The sequence below is a fragment of the Prinia subflava genome, chromosome 18 (assembly GCF_021018805.1).
Source record: "Prinia subflava isolate CZ2003 ecotype Zambia chromosome 18, Cam_Psub_1.2, whole genome shotgun sequence".
Taxonomy (NCBI): Eukaryota; Metazoa; Chordata; class Aves; order Passeriformes; family Cisticolidae; genus Prinia; species Prinia subflava.
This window is the reverse complement of record NC_086264.1, coordinates 3,390,775-3,408,683: the sequence shown is the minus strand read 5'-3', so window position 1 is coordinate 3,408,683 and position 17,909 is coordinate 3,390,775. Positions and strand designations below refer to the sequence as shown.

Here is a 17,909-nt window from a genome sequence, read left to right as displayed (position 1 = left end):
CATGCAGTGGCTTATACAGAATTACAAGCATTACTTACAGAGTGCTTAGGATGAGTTCAGACCATGACACACAACTTTGTAAACAGGGATTACAAGACATCCAATCTAGAAAGTACATGATGAAAAATTCTACTGTGACAGAAAGCTTTGGACAGGATCTGACTATCCATCACGGCAAGATTGTTTACACCAGAGTAACAAAGAATACAACAGCCTTTTCATTCTGAGTGTATATTTCAGGGCTTTGAAGGTTGATAAATGGAACCTGTCTTGAAAGTGGTCATAAAAGACAAAGAATTTAAATGAGGTTGCACAAACACACTGCAGAACTAATTTTCTGCTTCCTGTCCAATTCTATACCTTAAAACTAAAGCTTTATTACATAAAGTTTATAATAAGAAAGGCTGCAAGGGTGATCTGTAGCTATTCCCTTTCCCACATCTCTCTGATGTACTTCAGGAACTTGTGTGAAAGGTGAATAGTGACGTTCAAGTCAACAAGTGAACATCCTGCTCATCTTGCAACATTAGCTGGAAGGAAATTGTTTTCAAACTGTAGTTTAGTAACTGTTCTTTGATCAAAACCGCTGTTGCATTGCTCTCACTAAAGTGCAAATCAAATCCTTATGTACTAATAATCATGCACCACCACTGCTACAGGCCTGGTAATTGTTAAGACACTCTTGCCTGAAAACTGTTTGTGTCCCAGCTGTAGGAGCTTCCTAGGCCTGCAGACTTTTGTCACTCATCACACTCCACGTGCAATCAGCACCAAAGGTGCACTCAACCCAAGAGTATTAATAAAGCTCCTGTGCAGTAGGAGAAGAGTTGGAGCTGCTGTGTCAATGTTCTGTGAGAGTCTTACTGGATTTGGTGGAACAGAACTTGGCCAAATGCCTCAAGTAGAACAGTAAAACTGGAATACATGGGGAAAATCTCAGAAGAGAATTTTTAAACCCTCATGTAAGCCAAAATGTAATGAAGCATGAAATCTAACCAAGAACAAATCCTCCTAGGTGTCTTGCATTTTATATTTACTCTCTGACAGTGTATGAGAAACTCTTCTGAAGGATGTCTTACTAGCCAAGGAGTTTCTGTCCTCTAAAACTGCCAAAATCATAGGGATTTTGCAGGAGAAATAGAAATGTCCTCTGAAGAATATGTGTGATTGATGGGATGAACCTTATGAAAGGCTGCCAGGTGGCGTGCAGTCACACATGCCACTTCAGAAATGAAAAAGATAAAACAGTGGCTGGAATCAAGGCTCATAATTACTCTTAGCAGTTTCCAAGCTCTTCCCATTGTTAATTACACTTTAAAGGAATGGGGAAGGGATATGGTTTTCTGTGGGTGATTAAACATTCGGCTCCATGCCCTGTGTTCATAATGGATAGTTTCCTGATTAACTGTACTGGGATTGGACACCTCAACTGGTTGGACCTAACAAACAGGTATTGTCAGACTTTCGGGAAAAAGGTGCTGGGAAAATCAAACTCCCTGCTGTAGGTTTGTATCCATGATCTACATTAAATATTCAGATGTTTGAGTTTGACATCGACTACTGATGTTCTGTGTCAAACAGCAACACAGCTGTATATGCTAAATAAAAGTGGGTCACTTCCTGCATTCTAATCACACTACTTCCTATAAGAGGAAATCAGCTCTGTGCTGAAAGTAGGATAAACAGTGACATACAAGAGTAATTTTCACATTTCATTGAATCTAAATGACAAATACTTTTCCTCAAGTGAAGATGAGACTATGCCTTTAATGCAAAGAGAATCCAAGCCCAGGAATAACAAATCCTGAACCCTAACACTGAAGAGAGGATAGGGTGGGAATGGCAGAAGGAGAGTAGAGTTTTTGAAGCTCAGAACACACCTTAGGAATTGCTAAAGGTATAAACACACTTGCAGTTCTAACTGTGATTTTCCAAGCCAGCTTGGCTCTTGGTTGATGGTGGTTTGGTAAACATCAGGCCCAGAGACATAAGTCAGTCATACAGAGAGAGGATCTACCTCTGATGAAGAAGATTGATCTGGGTAGGAAGTGATTACAAATCACTACTTTAAAATGTCCAGTCACTTTCTTTTGAAGAGTTAAAGATTAGCTTCATGCTTTTCTCCCAAGCACACTAGGAAGTTAGTGTGCAGAGGAGATAGGATTCAGTGTATAAATACCAAGATAGTGAGGCAGAGATTTACTCTGCTGAACAATAGTATTTTAAATTTCAAATTTCTCACAAAATCTGAGATAGTTTATACACATATAGTGTTGCTTTCCACAGTGCTGTAATTCTAAAGCCAGTCTATGGAGGCTTAAAACAGTATGAATTCGGTCTTTGTATCACCGGGCCTTTAAAAGTCTAGAGAGCTACTTGTGAGTGCTTGGAGAAAATCCAACGTGCAAGTTCCCAAACTCTCCCTGTTACAGAAGTATTCTCGTTTGCTGTTGCATACCTGTGAGGAAAGGGAGAAGGCAAACAGGTCATGCCTGAAGCATTTGTTTGTTTTGCTGCTAACTCATGATCAGTGTTACAAAATTCACTGGAGTTAAAGGAAGTTCTCTATGGCAGGAACCACCAACAAATCAATATAATGTAAATTATTCCCTGGGGTTTTCCATTTCATATAGGAATGAAACAACAGGAAATGAAAGAAAGAAGAGGAAAATCCAATGAAAAGAAACGTAAGTTTGATTTCCCTGAAAATCATTACCTTCCAGCACAAGTGTTCCCAGGCAGGGAAAGTAAATGTTGGAATTTGAAGCCAATGCACCCTCTTTGTCTCCTCATAGCTGTTGTGCTTTGCACCATCTCAGTGCCTCTGAGTTCAGAACCTTGTTCTCTTTGGATCTACATCCAGTGCTGAAGTGTGACTCCGCTGATTTTAATTTATTCCCGATTTACACCAGTAAGAGGGTGATTAGAATTACAATGCCCATGGAATGTAGCATAGGGTGGTTAATTCTGCTATGCTTAAATTATTGAAAATACTGTATCTTTAGAAAAGCTGTCATTATTTTATCCTCCTCCCCCAAGCAGGTAAACTCTAGAACACAGGCTTCTACTTTCGGGACAGCTGAGGACATGGAATAGGCTGGCAAAGAGGTGGCTGGGGGGTAAGGGAGGGAGCATAAGCAAGTGCTACTCCTATGTATTTTCTCCAGTCCTTTCCCTATTCTCAACTACTCTTTCTGCTCAGTCCTGGAATTTGTGGCTTTGTCACACTGAATAAAATATTTTTCTGAGTAACTCTTTTATTCATGTATTGTAATAGGCTTTCAGTTACATAGGATGATTAATGAAAAAAGGTATCTATCTAATAGGAAAGACAATACATGGTGATACCAGCTGCAATACTGGAAAGTCCCTGAGTAATCCTGCTGCAATTAGGTTTTTTTCTTAAAAATGCAGCTAATGCAATTAAATTGGTCTCTTTTGTTCTTTGAAAAAGTCCTTGCATGCTGAGTAGCCTGAACACCCTGACAGTGTTTCAGGCCGCATCCTGTTCTTTTTTTTTTTTTCCTTTTTTTTCTTTTTTTTTTTTTTTTTTTTTCTTTTTTTTTTCTTTTTCTTTTTTTCCAATACTACTTCCCTTTCTGGAGATGATTTCATTTCCTATGCAGTTACTACATACATGGGGAAAACCCAGGAATGCACAAAGACAGATATTTTCCATCAAACTTGATCAGTAAATGGCTTTTGTTGTATTGTGAATCTCCCAAAGGGCACAGAAAGGAGGGACTGCAAATCCGGAGTCCTTCAAACTGCTGAAAAATGTGAACCAAGTTCTGAGTCAACCAGAAATATTCTGCTGGAAGGTCAGGGACTGTTGAAGCAAAGCTCAGCATTGCCATTAGTGAATTTTACATGTACAGCTTCAAGCTTGGGGTATTAAATGCACAGAACTAGGACCCAGAAGAGGCAGAAGGAAGAACACTGGGAAATCAAGCTAGCTAACAGAAAATTCAGGAGAGAGGAAAAAAAAGTGCTAGCAATGGGTTTAGGTGTGTGATAAAATTGTGTATTCCTGGAGCAGCTGTTTGTGCAGCAGGGACATCCACATGCCATATGCTCTCGAGACAGAACTCCAAAGCACTTCTCCTGCCTCTGAATTAGGGGTTTCACCAGCAGGGCAGGTGGAAAAAAACAATCATCAACGGAGGTGTTGCAACCATGCTTCTCTGCAGCAAGAATCATGGGCTGCACAGAAAATACAGGAATAGGGATCATCATCTCCTGTGCTGTGAGGAAGTAGTGCTGTGGTACAGCAGAGCTCTGCCTCTCATCCTTGTTCTCAGAAGACTCTGCAATTTTATGACTAATTCATCTCCTTTCTTAAACCACTTGCACGGTGACCTTTGTAACACCTGCCCAGTGCAGGACTGATTTGGAAAAGACCCTCCACTCCACACCCAGCACTTCTAAAAATGAACAGTTGCTGTTTCCCTTTTTAAAATGAGGGTAAATATCAAACACAAGCAGTTTCAGGAGGAGGAGAGGAGGCAGCCACACAAATTTCAGTGAGCATCTCCTGAGACAGAGGGCTCAGCAAAACAAGTTAGACTTGCAGAATTACCTAAACAAAAGAGACATTAACTAAACAAAAGAGAATTAATATTTTTGGACAGGACTGATCAGACATAGCCAAAGCTCACTAGAAGACAGATACTAAAAGTGAATCTCATGGTTACATTTCTAATTACAGCCCTTTGTTCTATATTTTTCCTACAAAAGTCATTCAGTGTGAAAGTTGGCAAACTTAAAATCTTGGGGAGTTTGTTGATATCTAATTAAGGAATAGTAGGGGGAAAAGACATAGAGTTATGGCATTTGTAACTAATTAATTCTCTGTTTGGCCGTCTCAGATCGGCCAACTTGCCTCAGGAAAGGTTCACAGTAGAGACCATCTCACCGCCAAAACACAGATGACACTAAAGACCCCAACTGCCAGGAAAAAAAAAACACAAAGAGGTTGAGGTATTTTCCTATTGCACATCAAAAATATGAAGAGATTTTGCATACAGGGTCACAGAAGCATAAGAAATTAAGAGGAAGAGTTTGCCTAAAGGAAATGTAAAGTGAAACAGGACTACTCTTTCCTGTCGAACCTAATATTCTTTCAAAAAACCCCATCAGGTCACATGGACTGACTCAGCTATTCAGCAATTTTTAAATCATTTTGTACATGTTTGCATGTAAAATTCCAGGCATGACGCAGGATTACTAAAGATAGTGGTGAGCAATCATTCAGGAAAATGAGGGCAGGTCACTGCAAGGAGCCCCTCAGGGGAAAGAAATTCCTTACTGCTCATGTGAGCATAAGGAAATGTTAATTTCCTGGGCACTCAAATCAGAGAAGGCCAGGAGCACACAGACAATTATCTGAGAAACTACAGTGTTTTCACTTGGGTACCTCAGCCTTGCTCCTGCCCTTTGTTTTCTATAGTATAACTGATGTGAAAGCCTTGATTAGTGGAATTACTGAATCTTATGCCTATTGTAGCACCTCCAGATTGATCTGAACTAATCCTGCATATACCAGTTTGCCGTGGGATTGGAACAGGGATTGTTGGACCACACACCAGTGTCAAAAGTTGGACACAGGACAGTCTGCATTCCTGTATGTCATATACTGCTGATAAGCATCAATACTCAGAAATCTTTTTGCTTGATAGCTGTTAAGGCACTCTCATGCCAAGAATATTGAAGCTTCTCAATAACTATATTTATGACCTTTAGGACAAAAAAGTGTTTATACAGCTGAAGGCTACCAGATATCGTTTATGACACTCATAGTTAAGGCTTAGCAATAGCTCTCTTCAGTCAGAGTGTGTGTGAACTAGAATTCCAGCAGCTTGTAATTCACCTGCGTCACGTCTCCAAAACAAGGTCCTTTTAAATCAATTGGAACAGCAGCTGCTCTCTTTGGCCCGAATTACAGTTTACAATCAAACATGTGACCTTTTTATTCAGAGTTTATCTCTTCTGACTTCTCTCTGTAGTCACAAGAGAAATTTTATCCTTGTCTACTCTGAGTTTTTTTGCAGACCACTCCTGAACACTCTGCTCCCTACATCCTAAATTACAAGTCAAAGCACAGCCTCCAGAACACTACTCAGTCAAGAATTGTTATGCTGTAATTATGTTGTCTCTTATAAACATGAAACACCTAAGGCCTTTCTTTATATTTGAGTAGAAACACACAGACCCACAAACATCTGGTCTGTCTGGACTAAGAAAGCAGAAATGACATTTCCTTAAAACCGAACAGGCAGAAAGTTTTGCACAAAGAAGACAAAGGATAAAGGCTTCATTGCATATAGGGCACAGAAAGAATAACTTTTTCTTTGAGATACTGGAAATTATTAGTGAAATTAAAGAATAATACCAGTTTCTTGGATTTATTTGGGAAAAAAATCCACACTCCTTAGGCAATGCAATTTATCCTTCCATTTTCTCCTTTTATGCAGGCCAAAAGACTTTTCCATTGATGCTCTAGCTTGCATTTCTGAAAACAGCTTTGCTGTGCATGGAAATAGTGTGTGAGGGGAAAATAAAAAGTCCAGAGTTAGGAACAAACAACCTAGTCTGTGCTGCTGTCAGACAACAGGACAGCACTTTGTAAAAAGAGATTGACCTGGAGACATGATGAAGGCCACAGAATTATGAAGCCAGGGGAAATCATGGATAAGGGTCAATATCTACTTGTTATTCTGTAAAACAACCAGGAGGCAGCAAATGGAATCAGTTTCGCACTACTAGGGATAAGTCTCAAAGACACTTAATCTTTTCTTACATATTCCTAGACACCTGATTTCCATGGTTGAAGAGGACAATCTCTAGGTAGACCTCAGGTCTGACAAGCAAGGCTGTAATTAGGGGTTTATCTGTTTATGTGTTAGCTAATGCAGCTGTAAAGTGACAGGAAAACCACATGCTTAATTCCATAGCTTCTATAATAGCTACTGTTCAGATCCTATGCTCTAAGGCTATTTATAAACTACAGGGAGTGATAGATATGGTAATAGTAATTGAAATTCAGTCTGGCGTATGTAAATCTCTGAGACCTTCATGATCAGGCAGAGAAAAATAACCTACATTTGTATCCAGCCCCATGCTTTGTTCCTTTGTTCCTTTGACTTTCCCATTATCTGGCAAAGGAACAGTAATTGGAGTCCTTAATATTTAACCCAAATAAGGCCAACCTGTATTATAGTATTTGTCTCTACTGTTAAAAGAAATGGTTGAACACCTCTGACTTTGTCTGAATAATCCTTCTTCATGATTCCATCTTCAGTTTTATTTATTTTCATCATAACCAGAAGAAATCATTCTTTACAGGGTTAAATTTAAATTTGCAAAAGTGCCTCATTTTATTTCAGAAACAGAATCCTACAGTAGCTTTTAGAATTTTCCTTTGCCCAAATTCAAAGCAGCAAATAACTAATAGGTTTTTGCTTCAGAAGAAGCAATCATCCTCAAAAAACAAAATACACCTTAGGTTAGGCAAAGCAACTCATCATATCGTATTTACATATTCTGTGTGTTCTCAATGGTACTACAGAGTCTGAGTGGTACTATTGCTTACTTCAGTGAAGCTAGATTTGAATTCATTAAAAGAATACTGTAAGTAATTCTGCTAAAGTTATTTCAGCATATAAAAAGGTTTGGTTGTTTTTAATATACATAAATATAAGGACAAGGAGAGCTAGTATCTATAATTTCTAGAATTACTGGCTACTACTTCTATCATGTCTTAAAATGGAAAAAATTAAAATTGAAGTCCAAAGACACAGAGATGGAAAATCACAGAGCAAATGCCTTCAATCTGTGGTGAAAAGTCACAAGGAGGACATAAGTAAGACTAAAATTATCCAAAGGAATTACAAACTCTCTACAGCTCAGTGCAGGACAACTCTACATGTCTTTACTTAATAAAGTGCTTTCTATTAATGAGAAGCAATTTTGTGGTCATGAAGGGAAAGGGGCTTACCCACTCACCTGTGATTCAGTGCACAGGAGCATCTCGCAGGTTTGGAGTTTCCGTGGGTATGACCCACCCGTGATGCTGGAGTGCCCCGGGTGGCCTGGACAGGATATAAGCACAGCTGGTCTCAGAGCACAGGCACTTGCCACCCCGGGATCTGCCAGAGCTCACTCCACCACAGAACCAGGCCCAGGCCACACGAGAAAGACACGCTCTTGCATCATGATTGGCAAGACTGTGGCTGTTGTCCTGATCCTGCTCCTGATCTCAGCACTTGGAACGCAAGGTAAAGAAACCCTTCCTAACGCTCTCCTGACTAATGGCTGGAGCAAATGCTGATGGGGAGACACTGTGTTGTCTTACCACTGCAGCAAAAGACTCTCCTAATGCTGTCAGCAAAAAACCCATGTTGTGCTTCTTGTGAAAATAGTGAAACACTCCACCTTTTTTTGTTTTCCAGGTGAGGCAGTGCCACGTTCAGCCATTGAACTCCGGTGCCAGTGCATAAACACCCATTCCAGGTTCATCCATCCCAAGTTCATCCAAAACGTGAACCTCACCCCCAGTGGACCTCACTGCAAGAATGTTGAAGTCATGTAAGTGTTTTGCAAAAGCTTCCTGATTACTTAACAAGAAGGAAGCAGATTTTGCTCTTGAGAGTGTTCTGTGAGCAGTGTGAGCAGCTGGCAGAAGCAGCAAGTCAGAAAGCAGAACAGCAACATTCCCTGCTCCTACAGACGATGTGCTACGTGTTGTGAACTCTGTGTTGTTTTGCCAATCTCTACTTTTTGAAGACATGCAATATTTTGACCTAAAGTCACAGTCATCAGGCAGCAAATAACTTTCTAAAACTCCGAATTCTATTGGCTTCTGAAAATGCATGGAGCCATGCTCAGCAAGAGATCAAAACATAATTTTTAAGGGCTAGGTCAAAAACATTATCACACTTCTACTCAAGTCAGTGAAAAACTACAATTAGCATACAAATCATTCCAGTTGCATTCCAGAACTTTTTCTGTAAATAACCAAATTCCTATGGACTGGGCAGTACAATTTCTGAATCAAGATGGAAAGATTTAACTCTTCAGTGAAAGACCAATATAGAAATACAAAGCCAGTTGGGGGAAAAAAGCAGTTTTGAAAAGAGGGAGAGTCCTGCAGATGGTTTAATGCATCAAACAAACAGATATGAGAAGATACTAAACCAGTGAAAGAGATCCCTTTATGTTAGGCTACAGCCTCAATTTATACAGCTTAAAGTGGAACATACCAGTGTATGATAGAATGATGTTATGGAAGGTGACTTTGCTTTGGATTGCTAACCCTAAATAGCCCTTCTCCCTTCCTTTCTTCCCCGTTGCAGAGCTACCCTGAGAGATGGCAGAGAAGTGTGCCTGGAGCCCACTGCTTCCTGGGTGAATCTGATAATCAAGGCAATTCTGCACAAGTGAGTAATTTCTCCTCAATAAGCACAGCTTATTGAAAACTGGTATTTTAATTCAACTACCAAACACGGGCGGTGTGAAGTGCTCCAAAATTCTGTCTCCCGGGGCAGGTATTACGTTCTGTGTTCACTAATTGTGACAAACACTGTGATTGCTTTGAGCCTTAATTATAGCATTTGCTATTGAAGCCTTACTATGCCACACATCTCTGGGATATGTTGCCTTCCTCTCCCCTAAGGCACAAGCATTTTGACAACCTGCAGCCCAACTGCTCAGAAAATCCAAGCAGTAACTAACTGATTTTCTCATGCTTGCAGTGGTAGAAAGCAGCAATCAGTTTTTCAAATTAAAGGCATGTAGATAAGTGAGGGGAAAAATCAGGCTCCAGTTGTCAAGTAAAGCATCAAACTATGGAAATTCACTGCTGTTGAATCCTTTAGGGAATGACGTAGCAGTGTCTCTTGGGTTCTGTCACAGCTTTTCAGGGGCTTGGGCACGAAAGCACAAAGTGGTGGATTTCAGCTGACACCAGCAAGTCTTACCTATTGTATGGTTGATTTTTTACATCTTCTTTCTTTCCTTTTTCATCTTCTTTCTTTCTAGGGCCAACACCAAACCTTCAACAGTGTCCTAAAACAAAGAAGAAAAATGTCCTAACCCCTCCAGTGAGGCAAAAATAGGAAAGACATTCACCCAGCTTCTGACAGATCACCTCCTCCTGCCTGCTACATTCACAATGTCACAGCATATAGAATATGTATTCTCTGGTTTGTAGTCAGTTTAGTCTTGTAAACAGGTCGCATTATGTAGGAAAGAAACCACTGCCATGTCAACAAGAAGGCAGAAAAAATTGGCATGTGAAGGAATGTGGAGATGATTCTGGACTAATTTTTGCTAAACACAACTGCAATAGTGCAGTGCATGCCCAGTGAAGTTTTCATTAAATGACTCCATCCCTTTTTGCTAATAGTTTAGGAAAAGACCAGCCACTCAAAGTGGGCTACTGGCTGAAGAGTGGAGTTTCCAGAATTAACATGTCAAAATTCTGATACATCACGTTTTGTGTCAAAATTTGCAAGATGTTATTTATTGTGAATGAGTGTTATAAAGGCACAAACATATATTTTGACTATAAAAAAGTACTTTATTTATTTATAGAATTTTATTTATTTATTTATTTATTTATTTATTTGTGATTTTATATATGTATATCTAATAAATACTTGTTGAAATGTTTTCACTTCAATATTGTTTGTTATTAATTTTCTAGTTGGAACAGAGAACTGAAAAAAAAGAGGAAGCATTTTCTCTCAGTTTGTATCACATAATGGGTTCCCAGAAGGGCAATGGCAGGGGGGGTATGAGTTGTAGGGGGCAGCAAATAAAAACAGCAAGTTGCAGCAAGTTGTTGCCTCTGTGAAGTGTACATAATTAACAATTAACAAAGGGATTATGAAAGTTATCTTCTTTCTTCCTCTTGTCAGGTTCAGTGTTTTCAGAAGTCTGCATGATAAAATTCCCAGATAGTAATGAAAAAATACTAGTTAGTCACAGAAATTGCAAGGCCATAACAGTGTGGTGCTCTAACAGCACAGCAGATGAGAACATGGCAATGAACTAGGGTTTTCATTAATTTAAATAAATGGGGAAATCTGATAAACATTAAGGAAGTCACTGAACATCCTCCCTAATTCCATTCAGAAGGGAGGACTATATCAGGGGAAATCCTAAGAAACAAAGCTCCAGTTATATAGCCTCACATTTATCTGTAGCACAGCAATTTACAGAGGAATGTTGATGTTCAAGCAGTGAGCACTTGAGAAATGGGAAAGTTGAGCAAATATTTTGATATTTGCTTAGGTTTGGTCTTTTCCAACAAGGAGCCACTCCATATTCTGCACAATCAGCTCATGTTTGCTCATGGTGTAAGACATAAAGGGAGTTTTTGGGAGTGTTTGAGCAAGTTCTTGTGCAAGAGGCAACTATTCTGACCACACTTTTCTCCCTGTCCCCATATTTGCCCCTGTGCACAGCATTGCACAGCCTGCTAGACCTCAGAATGGGAAGGAGTCAAAGTTTCTCAAGGAGACAGGTTTTGTTCAGACTTGTCTTACAAGTCTAAGTCTTCCTTTTTCCTGAGGGATTTTTTATAAGCTACCTTCTTTCAGAGATGTAATTTGGAGATGAGGATGTCACAAGTATCAGCCAAGAATGGGGAGAGGCTGGGAAGGACCACTCAATCTGCACAGCCATAAAAGTATGGGTGTATCCTGAAGGACTTGGCATCAGTTTTAGTGTAATACAGATACATATAACCTTTGCCACCAGCAAAATCCCAGTCAGGTTATTGGGAGTTGAACCATGGCCGAGAAAGCACTTTTCTCATCAGTTCTTTGTCCAAAATTGTCGTTATGGTTTTCAGATGGCATGGAAATAACATGTCTCTCATTGTTATGCAGAAATGAGAGCAATCTTTATTCTTCTACATTCTCTTTTTATACAGTACTTCGGTACAATTCATATGATTGGTCCTTAGAGCCTACACCCTTTTATAAACATCTTTTCCAGTAAACATGTTGGAAAAACACTACTTGCTGATGGTTTTCACTTCCCAAGGATTGTTTTGTTCTTCTTTGAGATTTTCCCAGGCCAGAATAAGAAAGCTGCTTGCCTATCTTTCACACAGACCCTAACAGTGCCTGAAGCCTAAATTCAGACCATTGTCAGCACCCATACAAAATGTCAGCAGTGGCTGCACTTGTAGGACCCCGGGCATCTGCACCTTCCTCCGCAGGCTCATCAGTGAGATGTGATTCCACGGGCAGAAATGACAACATATCACATCTCTGTTCTGTGTGCACTCACAGAATACCTTCCTTAGAAGCACAACAACCACACTCATGCATCCAAAAATGTGTTTCAGTGCTCTTGGAGACTGCTAAGAGGAGCACTGTGGCTCTTCTGGCTTGGTGTCTACCTTCACCAAGGGCTGCTCTTCCTTGTTGGCAGAAGTCGCTTATGACATGTTTATCTGCTGTCTTAAACACCTCTGTTTATTCTAAATGCATGAGGTTAGAAAGAAAAACAAGCAGTTTCCTAAGGGCTTATTTTAACCAGGTAGCATTACACTCCTTACTGCCAGATACTTTCTCCTTTCATATTCTGAACAGATGAAAGTTTCAGAAGAGTTTAACTTCACTTTGGTGACAATGCCTCAGTCATTTTAAGCTCATCATTTCCTGCTTAATGAATAGAGAGTACAGAATTTCAGTATAGAATACAGTATCTAAATCTAAACTGAAAAAGACAAAATTCTTTCAGAGAACAAGAGAAACTAGTTGTGTCTTGTCTTCATAAAACACTGACTAAATAACTTCATTGGAATCATATCAAAATATAGTGTTTAAGATTGGGTTAAGAAGCTTTTATAATTATGCTGGGTAAATGTTTTTGCACAAGGCACTTAAGCATGATGCAAAGAGCTGAAGAGAAATTCTTCATTCACAGAGGAGGGGAAAAATCCCTTTATTTTGGCTCTGAGGGATATCTGGTAATGTATTGATTTCCAAGTGCAAGCTTAGCATTATTGGCTAAAGCCAATATCCCATGAAGAAGTGCAAATAGAAACTGATGGATAACAATAACAATTTAAAGAATAATTGAAAATATACAGCAGCAAAAGCTAGACTAATTTGGTGTGCCACTGAATAGACTGCACAGAGGTTCTTATGCAACACTCTCATGTATTAGGAAATCTGCATGTGCAGAACCCACCTCTCAGCACTCAGGCTGCTGAGAGTGCACCTTTCAGGTATAAAACCTGATGGGAAACAGCACCATAGTGGCACCTCTGTCAAGAAGAAAACGTGCACAGCTATGGATGGCAAATCTGTTGCTGTTGCTTTGGTTCTCTATTTGGTCTCAATGGCGGGGTCAGAAGGTAAGAAAATTATTTCTTAAAACTCATGTAAGCAATTACTAAGTATGCACATGCAAATGCAACTGGGTTTACACTATGTCCATGATGACTTTTTGCAATAGAAGAGCATCGTCAGTAAACAGTCATTCGGAAGTAACAAAGATCATTTGTACCTGTTAGGATGCTTTGGATGTTTCCAGAAGTAAAATATGTTTCTGTCTGCAAATGAGTTTATTCCTATGCCACAATATATGCTTGTCTCTAGTTTTTAAAAAGTGTTTCTATTAAAACAGGACCTTTTTCCCTAAATCTGTCCATATAGCTCTTCTTTTACAAATGACAATTTTATCCTTTTTGTGATTTTATTCTTGGTAGGCAAGTTGATGATAGAGCAAAAATTATCCTGGTTACAAGAAAGAATAAGAAATATGAGCAGATGATCATGGCAGAAATTTAGCAATCCAAGTTGAAATTCAAATGCACCTGCACACCAACTGCTCTGTTGTGCAGATGTAGTTAATTTTATCTCAGCATTCAGCAAATCAGAGTGTCTGAGGAACAAGAATGAGGCTACAGGAGAGAATACCGTTTGCTTTAGGGGAGCAAATAAAAAGATTGTTCATGTACCTAGACATAAGAGAGTTTTGTTCCACAGGTAAGGCTCTGGAGAAGACAGATGAAAGAGGCTCCCAGTGCCAATGCCTAAGCACTCATTCCAGGTTCATCTCTCCCAAGACTATTCAGGATGTGAGATTAAGCCAAAGAGGACCTCACTGCAAAAATGTGGAAATCATGTAAGCACTTTTCCTAAATAGCATCTTGCTTTCTACAGGAGGAATCAACTCAGCATTTCTCATCCTATTTACTTATGTAAGTAAAGCCACTTTGAGTGGCAGGATGTTTCCCTAGCAAAGTCTCAGAGACATCATGTATCAGGAATGAGGCCTTATAGCCAAAGGAATAAACTAATTCCCAGCCAGTGTTACAAGCAGCTTCCAGACAGTATTTTAAATATCTTTCTGCTGTTATCCTACTTATGAACAACATCAGAAGGGAGAATCAGATTCCCACAACGCAGGGTACAATTAATGACTTAGACAATGAAGAATCAATCAAAGGTACAAACTTGATCCTCTTGACATGAATTAAAACAATTTCCTCTGACTTGGCCTGCATGTGGCAGTTTGAAAGGCCCCAAGTTATTTCCTGAGTCAGAATTGCACATGGAGCATTTCCCTGTTTGAGGGGTGGTGAATTTGGATTATACTCCATGTGGGTACAAAATAAAAGATACAGTAAGGTTCATTTAAAACCACTCCTGGAACTAGTCACAGGAACCAGACCAGTGCAGTCAGTAAACAGAAGGGCTCTGCCAGGCTTTTATGCTTTTGCTATGGTTTCTTAAGCAAATAATGGTTGTACAATCACACCCTCTGTGCAGCACTGCATGGCATCCCATTCTACCTCACTAGGAATTGGTAATTTAAACCAGATGTGGTTAAAAAACATACTTCTCAAGATAATTAAGTTCTTGAGAGATCTGCTAAAGTATGGTCAGATAGAGAACTGAAACCAAATAGAAAATTCATTAGGATCATTATAAGATTACAGCATAAACACCTGTACTGACGTAATTCATAAAAACTGCCAAACACATAAGACAAAACCAAACAAGTCCTTCATCTAGTGGCTAAGAGAAATTTCCAGCCATTAAGAGAAATGTGAGGGACACTCCTGGCCTTAACCTCTCTGCTCCTTTCTCGGCAGAGCTACACTGAAAGATGGCAGGAAAGTGTGCGTGGAACCCACTGCGCCCTGGATCCAGCTCACTATAAAGGCTCTACTGGGCAGGTAAGCTGTTTCCTTTCCTAGAACATCTGCACTTAAAAGCTCATTTTGGAAGGCTACTTAAATTCTTGGCATGCAAATGTTCACTCTCTTCAGGCATTAGTAATTCTTTCCATCAGTTCTCTCTAGCAATATTTCTACATGCCTGAGGAGTGAAATAGTTTCCTTTGATATTGTCCTGTTGTGTTAAACCACCCAAAAGGCCGTGGCTATGATGCCCCTAAACCCTGCTGAGAGACAACACATTTTGTGTGTCTGAAACTTCTAAAAATCAAGATCTCAAAGACTCACTTCCTCTTTCAGGGTATAATTCAGACATGCAACTGGCGTTTCCAAGAGCTTTCACTGCTGTAGACAGGGACAGTCAAATCCCTACTTTGCACACAGGCAGACGGAAGTTCTTTCTGTTGGAGCAGTTCATGCAGGAATAGTTTTGGGGTTTGTGGTTTTTTTGGTTGATTGTTTTTGGGGGGTTTTTTGTTTGGTTGGTTGGTTGGTTTTTGTTTGGTGTTTTTTGTGGTTTTTTGTGGGTTTTTGTGGGTTTTTTGTGGTTTTTTGTTTTTGTTTTTGTTTTTTCCTTTGCACAAATGTCAGTTGGTTGGTACAGTAAAAATAAGTCATTAAAGATTTGTGAGCACATATTGCTCTCCCTTAACTTGTATTAATAGTAATTGTGTCTTAAATTAATTTCTGAATTCACTTTATATTCAATCTAATTACAGGGCCAGGGACAATGTTGAGCCACCAGTCAAAGAAAGGTCAAGGAAAAATAAACCTTGGATTTCTGTGAGCATATGAAATGAAAAAACATTGCTGCTGAGAATGCCATCATTTCTGATGAGAAGGCCCCCTCTGCTACATTACTGAAGTTGATCATTTTTCTTTCCCTGAGATGATTGCTGATTCATCTTATTTTCTTTGCTTTTGCTCTCTCGAAATTTCTCTCTAAATTCTGTGATAGATCAAGGAGTTCAAGGTTAATGGAAGTGTTAAAGTGTTGTAAGGATGAGAATAAACTAGATGAAAAGTGTTAGCCCTAAATGGCCTTACTTAAAACAGAAACAGAATGGATACAATTAGCAAACACGTCAATAAACACATAATAAAGAATCATCTGTGGCTTTGAAGGAAGTAATCTCTCACACACTTGCTGAAGTTGTTTGAAGGTGAAAACAAGACTATGGATGTGGCAGGTCTCACAGGTAGAGTCAAACTGCCTTTCTGAAATACTTTCACAGTCCTCACTAAACACTGGAAATAATGAGGCTAAGAAACATGTCTTGGAAATGGATAAGGGACAAGTGAATACATAGAGATGACGAGCAAAATGAAAAGATCAACTTTCATTGGCACATGGAACATCACCCGTGGATTCTTACACCACCTTGTGTGGGGTCCTGTTTGGTTTGTCTATCCCACACTGGATCTGGCAAGGTCATTTGCCATGAATGAGCTGACATACTCTGGTGATGCTAAATGATGAAGTGAAAACAAGGCTCATCTATAGAGGATTTCAGAAGGACCTTGGGAGATTCACTGATTAGGCAACAAACTACCAGGTGAAATTCCCTGCAGGAAGTAGCCAAAGTGCTTGACATAGGAAAAAATTACAAAGCTCCTATAAAAGTAAAACATTCTAGGCTGACAATCAGCACATAAAAGAGAAATCTCGGGATGATGCTACATGTATGATAGGAATATCAGGGAATGAAGAGTGTTTATAAGTGACTTCAGCTAAATGGTATTTAACTGGGTGTAAGGAACGTGCAAGCAAGTACAGGCTGATACCTAAACTACCTCCTGTCTCATCAACAGTTCCAAGTCACTGTAAGCCTCAGGGTTAAAACTGGGTGCTCACGGCTTTCAGAAGGGAGCAGCTAAAAATAGAGAGCCTACGTCACCTGTGTTGCTTCTATTTGTTGTGCTGCAGTTTCCACTCACAGATAGGAAGATGAAGGCAGAGAGACACATATATACATATACACCAAGGGAAGTTTAGAAGTCATATTTCCAAAGAAAAGAACACATTATTTATTTCAATATAACAAAAAGTATTAGGTCAAATTTTTTCTCTCATGTTAATTCACAGATTAGTTTGAGTTGTAAAGGACCAGAAGGATTATCAATTCCAGCTCTTAAGTGAAAGGCCAATATGGGGATGGAAACTGTGACCTTGGCATTATGAACACCATGTTCTGTCTGACACCCTAATAGACCATGTTTTTTGTTTTACAAAAGGATATTGCAGCTTACATATTTATTCTGTGTTGTTTTTCCAGGGTCCAGGGGAAAGCTTATATAGCTAAACACTAATGTTAATGTGTCAATTCTCATTGATTTATTGTTATTTTCTTTCTACAGTCAAAAAGATGCTTTGTCTTAGTGATTTGCTTTGCACTGTTTATGGCTGGCCATATAAATTTAATTTCTGAAGTAGTTAGTGCTGAAGTTCAGATTCTAGAAGCACTCATCAGACTAGACAAACATGGTGAGAGTGATGGAGGATTCAAAAATGCCATGAGTGCCCTGTGGGGTTCAGTCTTGTCAGCCCCAGGGTGGGAGGCGGGGTTTGAAGTTTGACCCCCAGCAGCCCCCTCACCAAAGCAGATCTGGACTCAAATCTGAATCCATGAGCTGACTGATCACATCCACTGTTCCTTCCTGCTGGTGCACCATCAGTTTTTGATGAACAGCAAGATTTGACCCG

General features: G+C 39.5%; 2 protein-coding genes across 3 annotated transcripts; both read left to right on the top strand.

The window, feature by feature from the left end:
- The first annotated feature begins 2,553 nt into the window (after nucleotides 1–2,553).
- On the top strand, nucleotides 2,554–10,543 carry LOC134559942 (interleukin-8-like). 2 transcript variants are annotated; one of them, XM_063415300.1, is made up of 5 exons: nucleotides 2,554–2,687; nucleotides 8,016–8,276; nucleotides 8,451–8,586; nucleotides 9,354–9,437; nucleotides 10,039–10,543. In XM_063415300.1, exons 1-5 carry the CDS (start codon nucleotides 2,636–2,638, stop codon nucleotides 10,067–10,069), a joined length of 564 nt encoding a protein of 187 aa, XP_063271370.1. In that variant the 5' UTR covers nucleotides 2,554–2,635; the 3' UTR covers nucleotides 10,070–10,543. The 2 variants fall into 2 exon arrangements, with proteins under 2 accessions (XP_063271370.1, XP_063271369.1); XM_063415299.1 differs by lacking the exon at nucleotides 2,554–2,687 and having other exon boundaries at nucleotides 6,350–8,276.
- Nucleotides 10,544–13,269: 2,726 nt separating this feature from the next.
- LOC134559944 (interleukin-8-like) lies at nucleotides 13,270–16,574 on the top strand. The gene is made up of 4 exons (XM_063415301.1): nucleotides 13,270–13,375; nucleotides 14,010–14,148; nucleotides 15,122–15,205; nucleotides 15,925–16,574. The coding sequence occupies exons 1-4, from the start codon at nucleotides 13,312–13,314 to the stop codon at nucleotides 15,998–16,000; spliced, it is 363 nt and encodes a 120-aa protein (XP_063271371.1). The 5' UTR covers nucleotides 13,270–13,311; the 3' UTR covers nucleotides 16,001–16,574.
- Nucleotides 16,575–17,909: the final 1,335 nt, after the last annotated feature.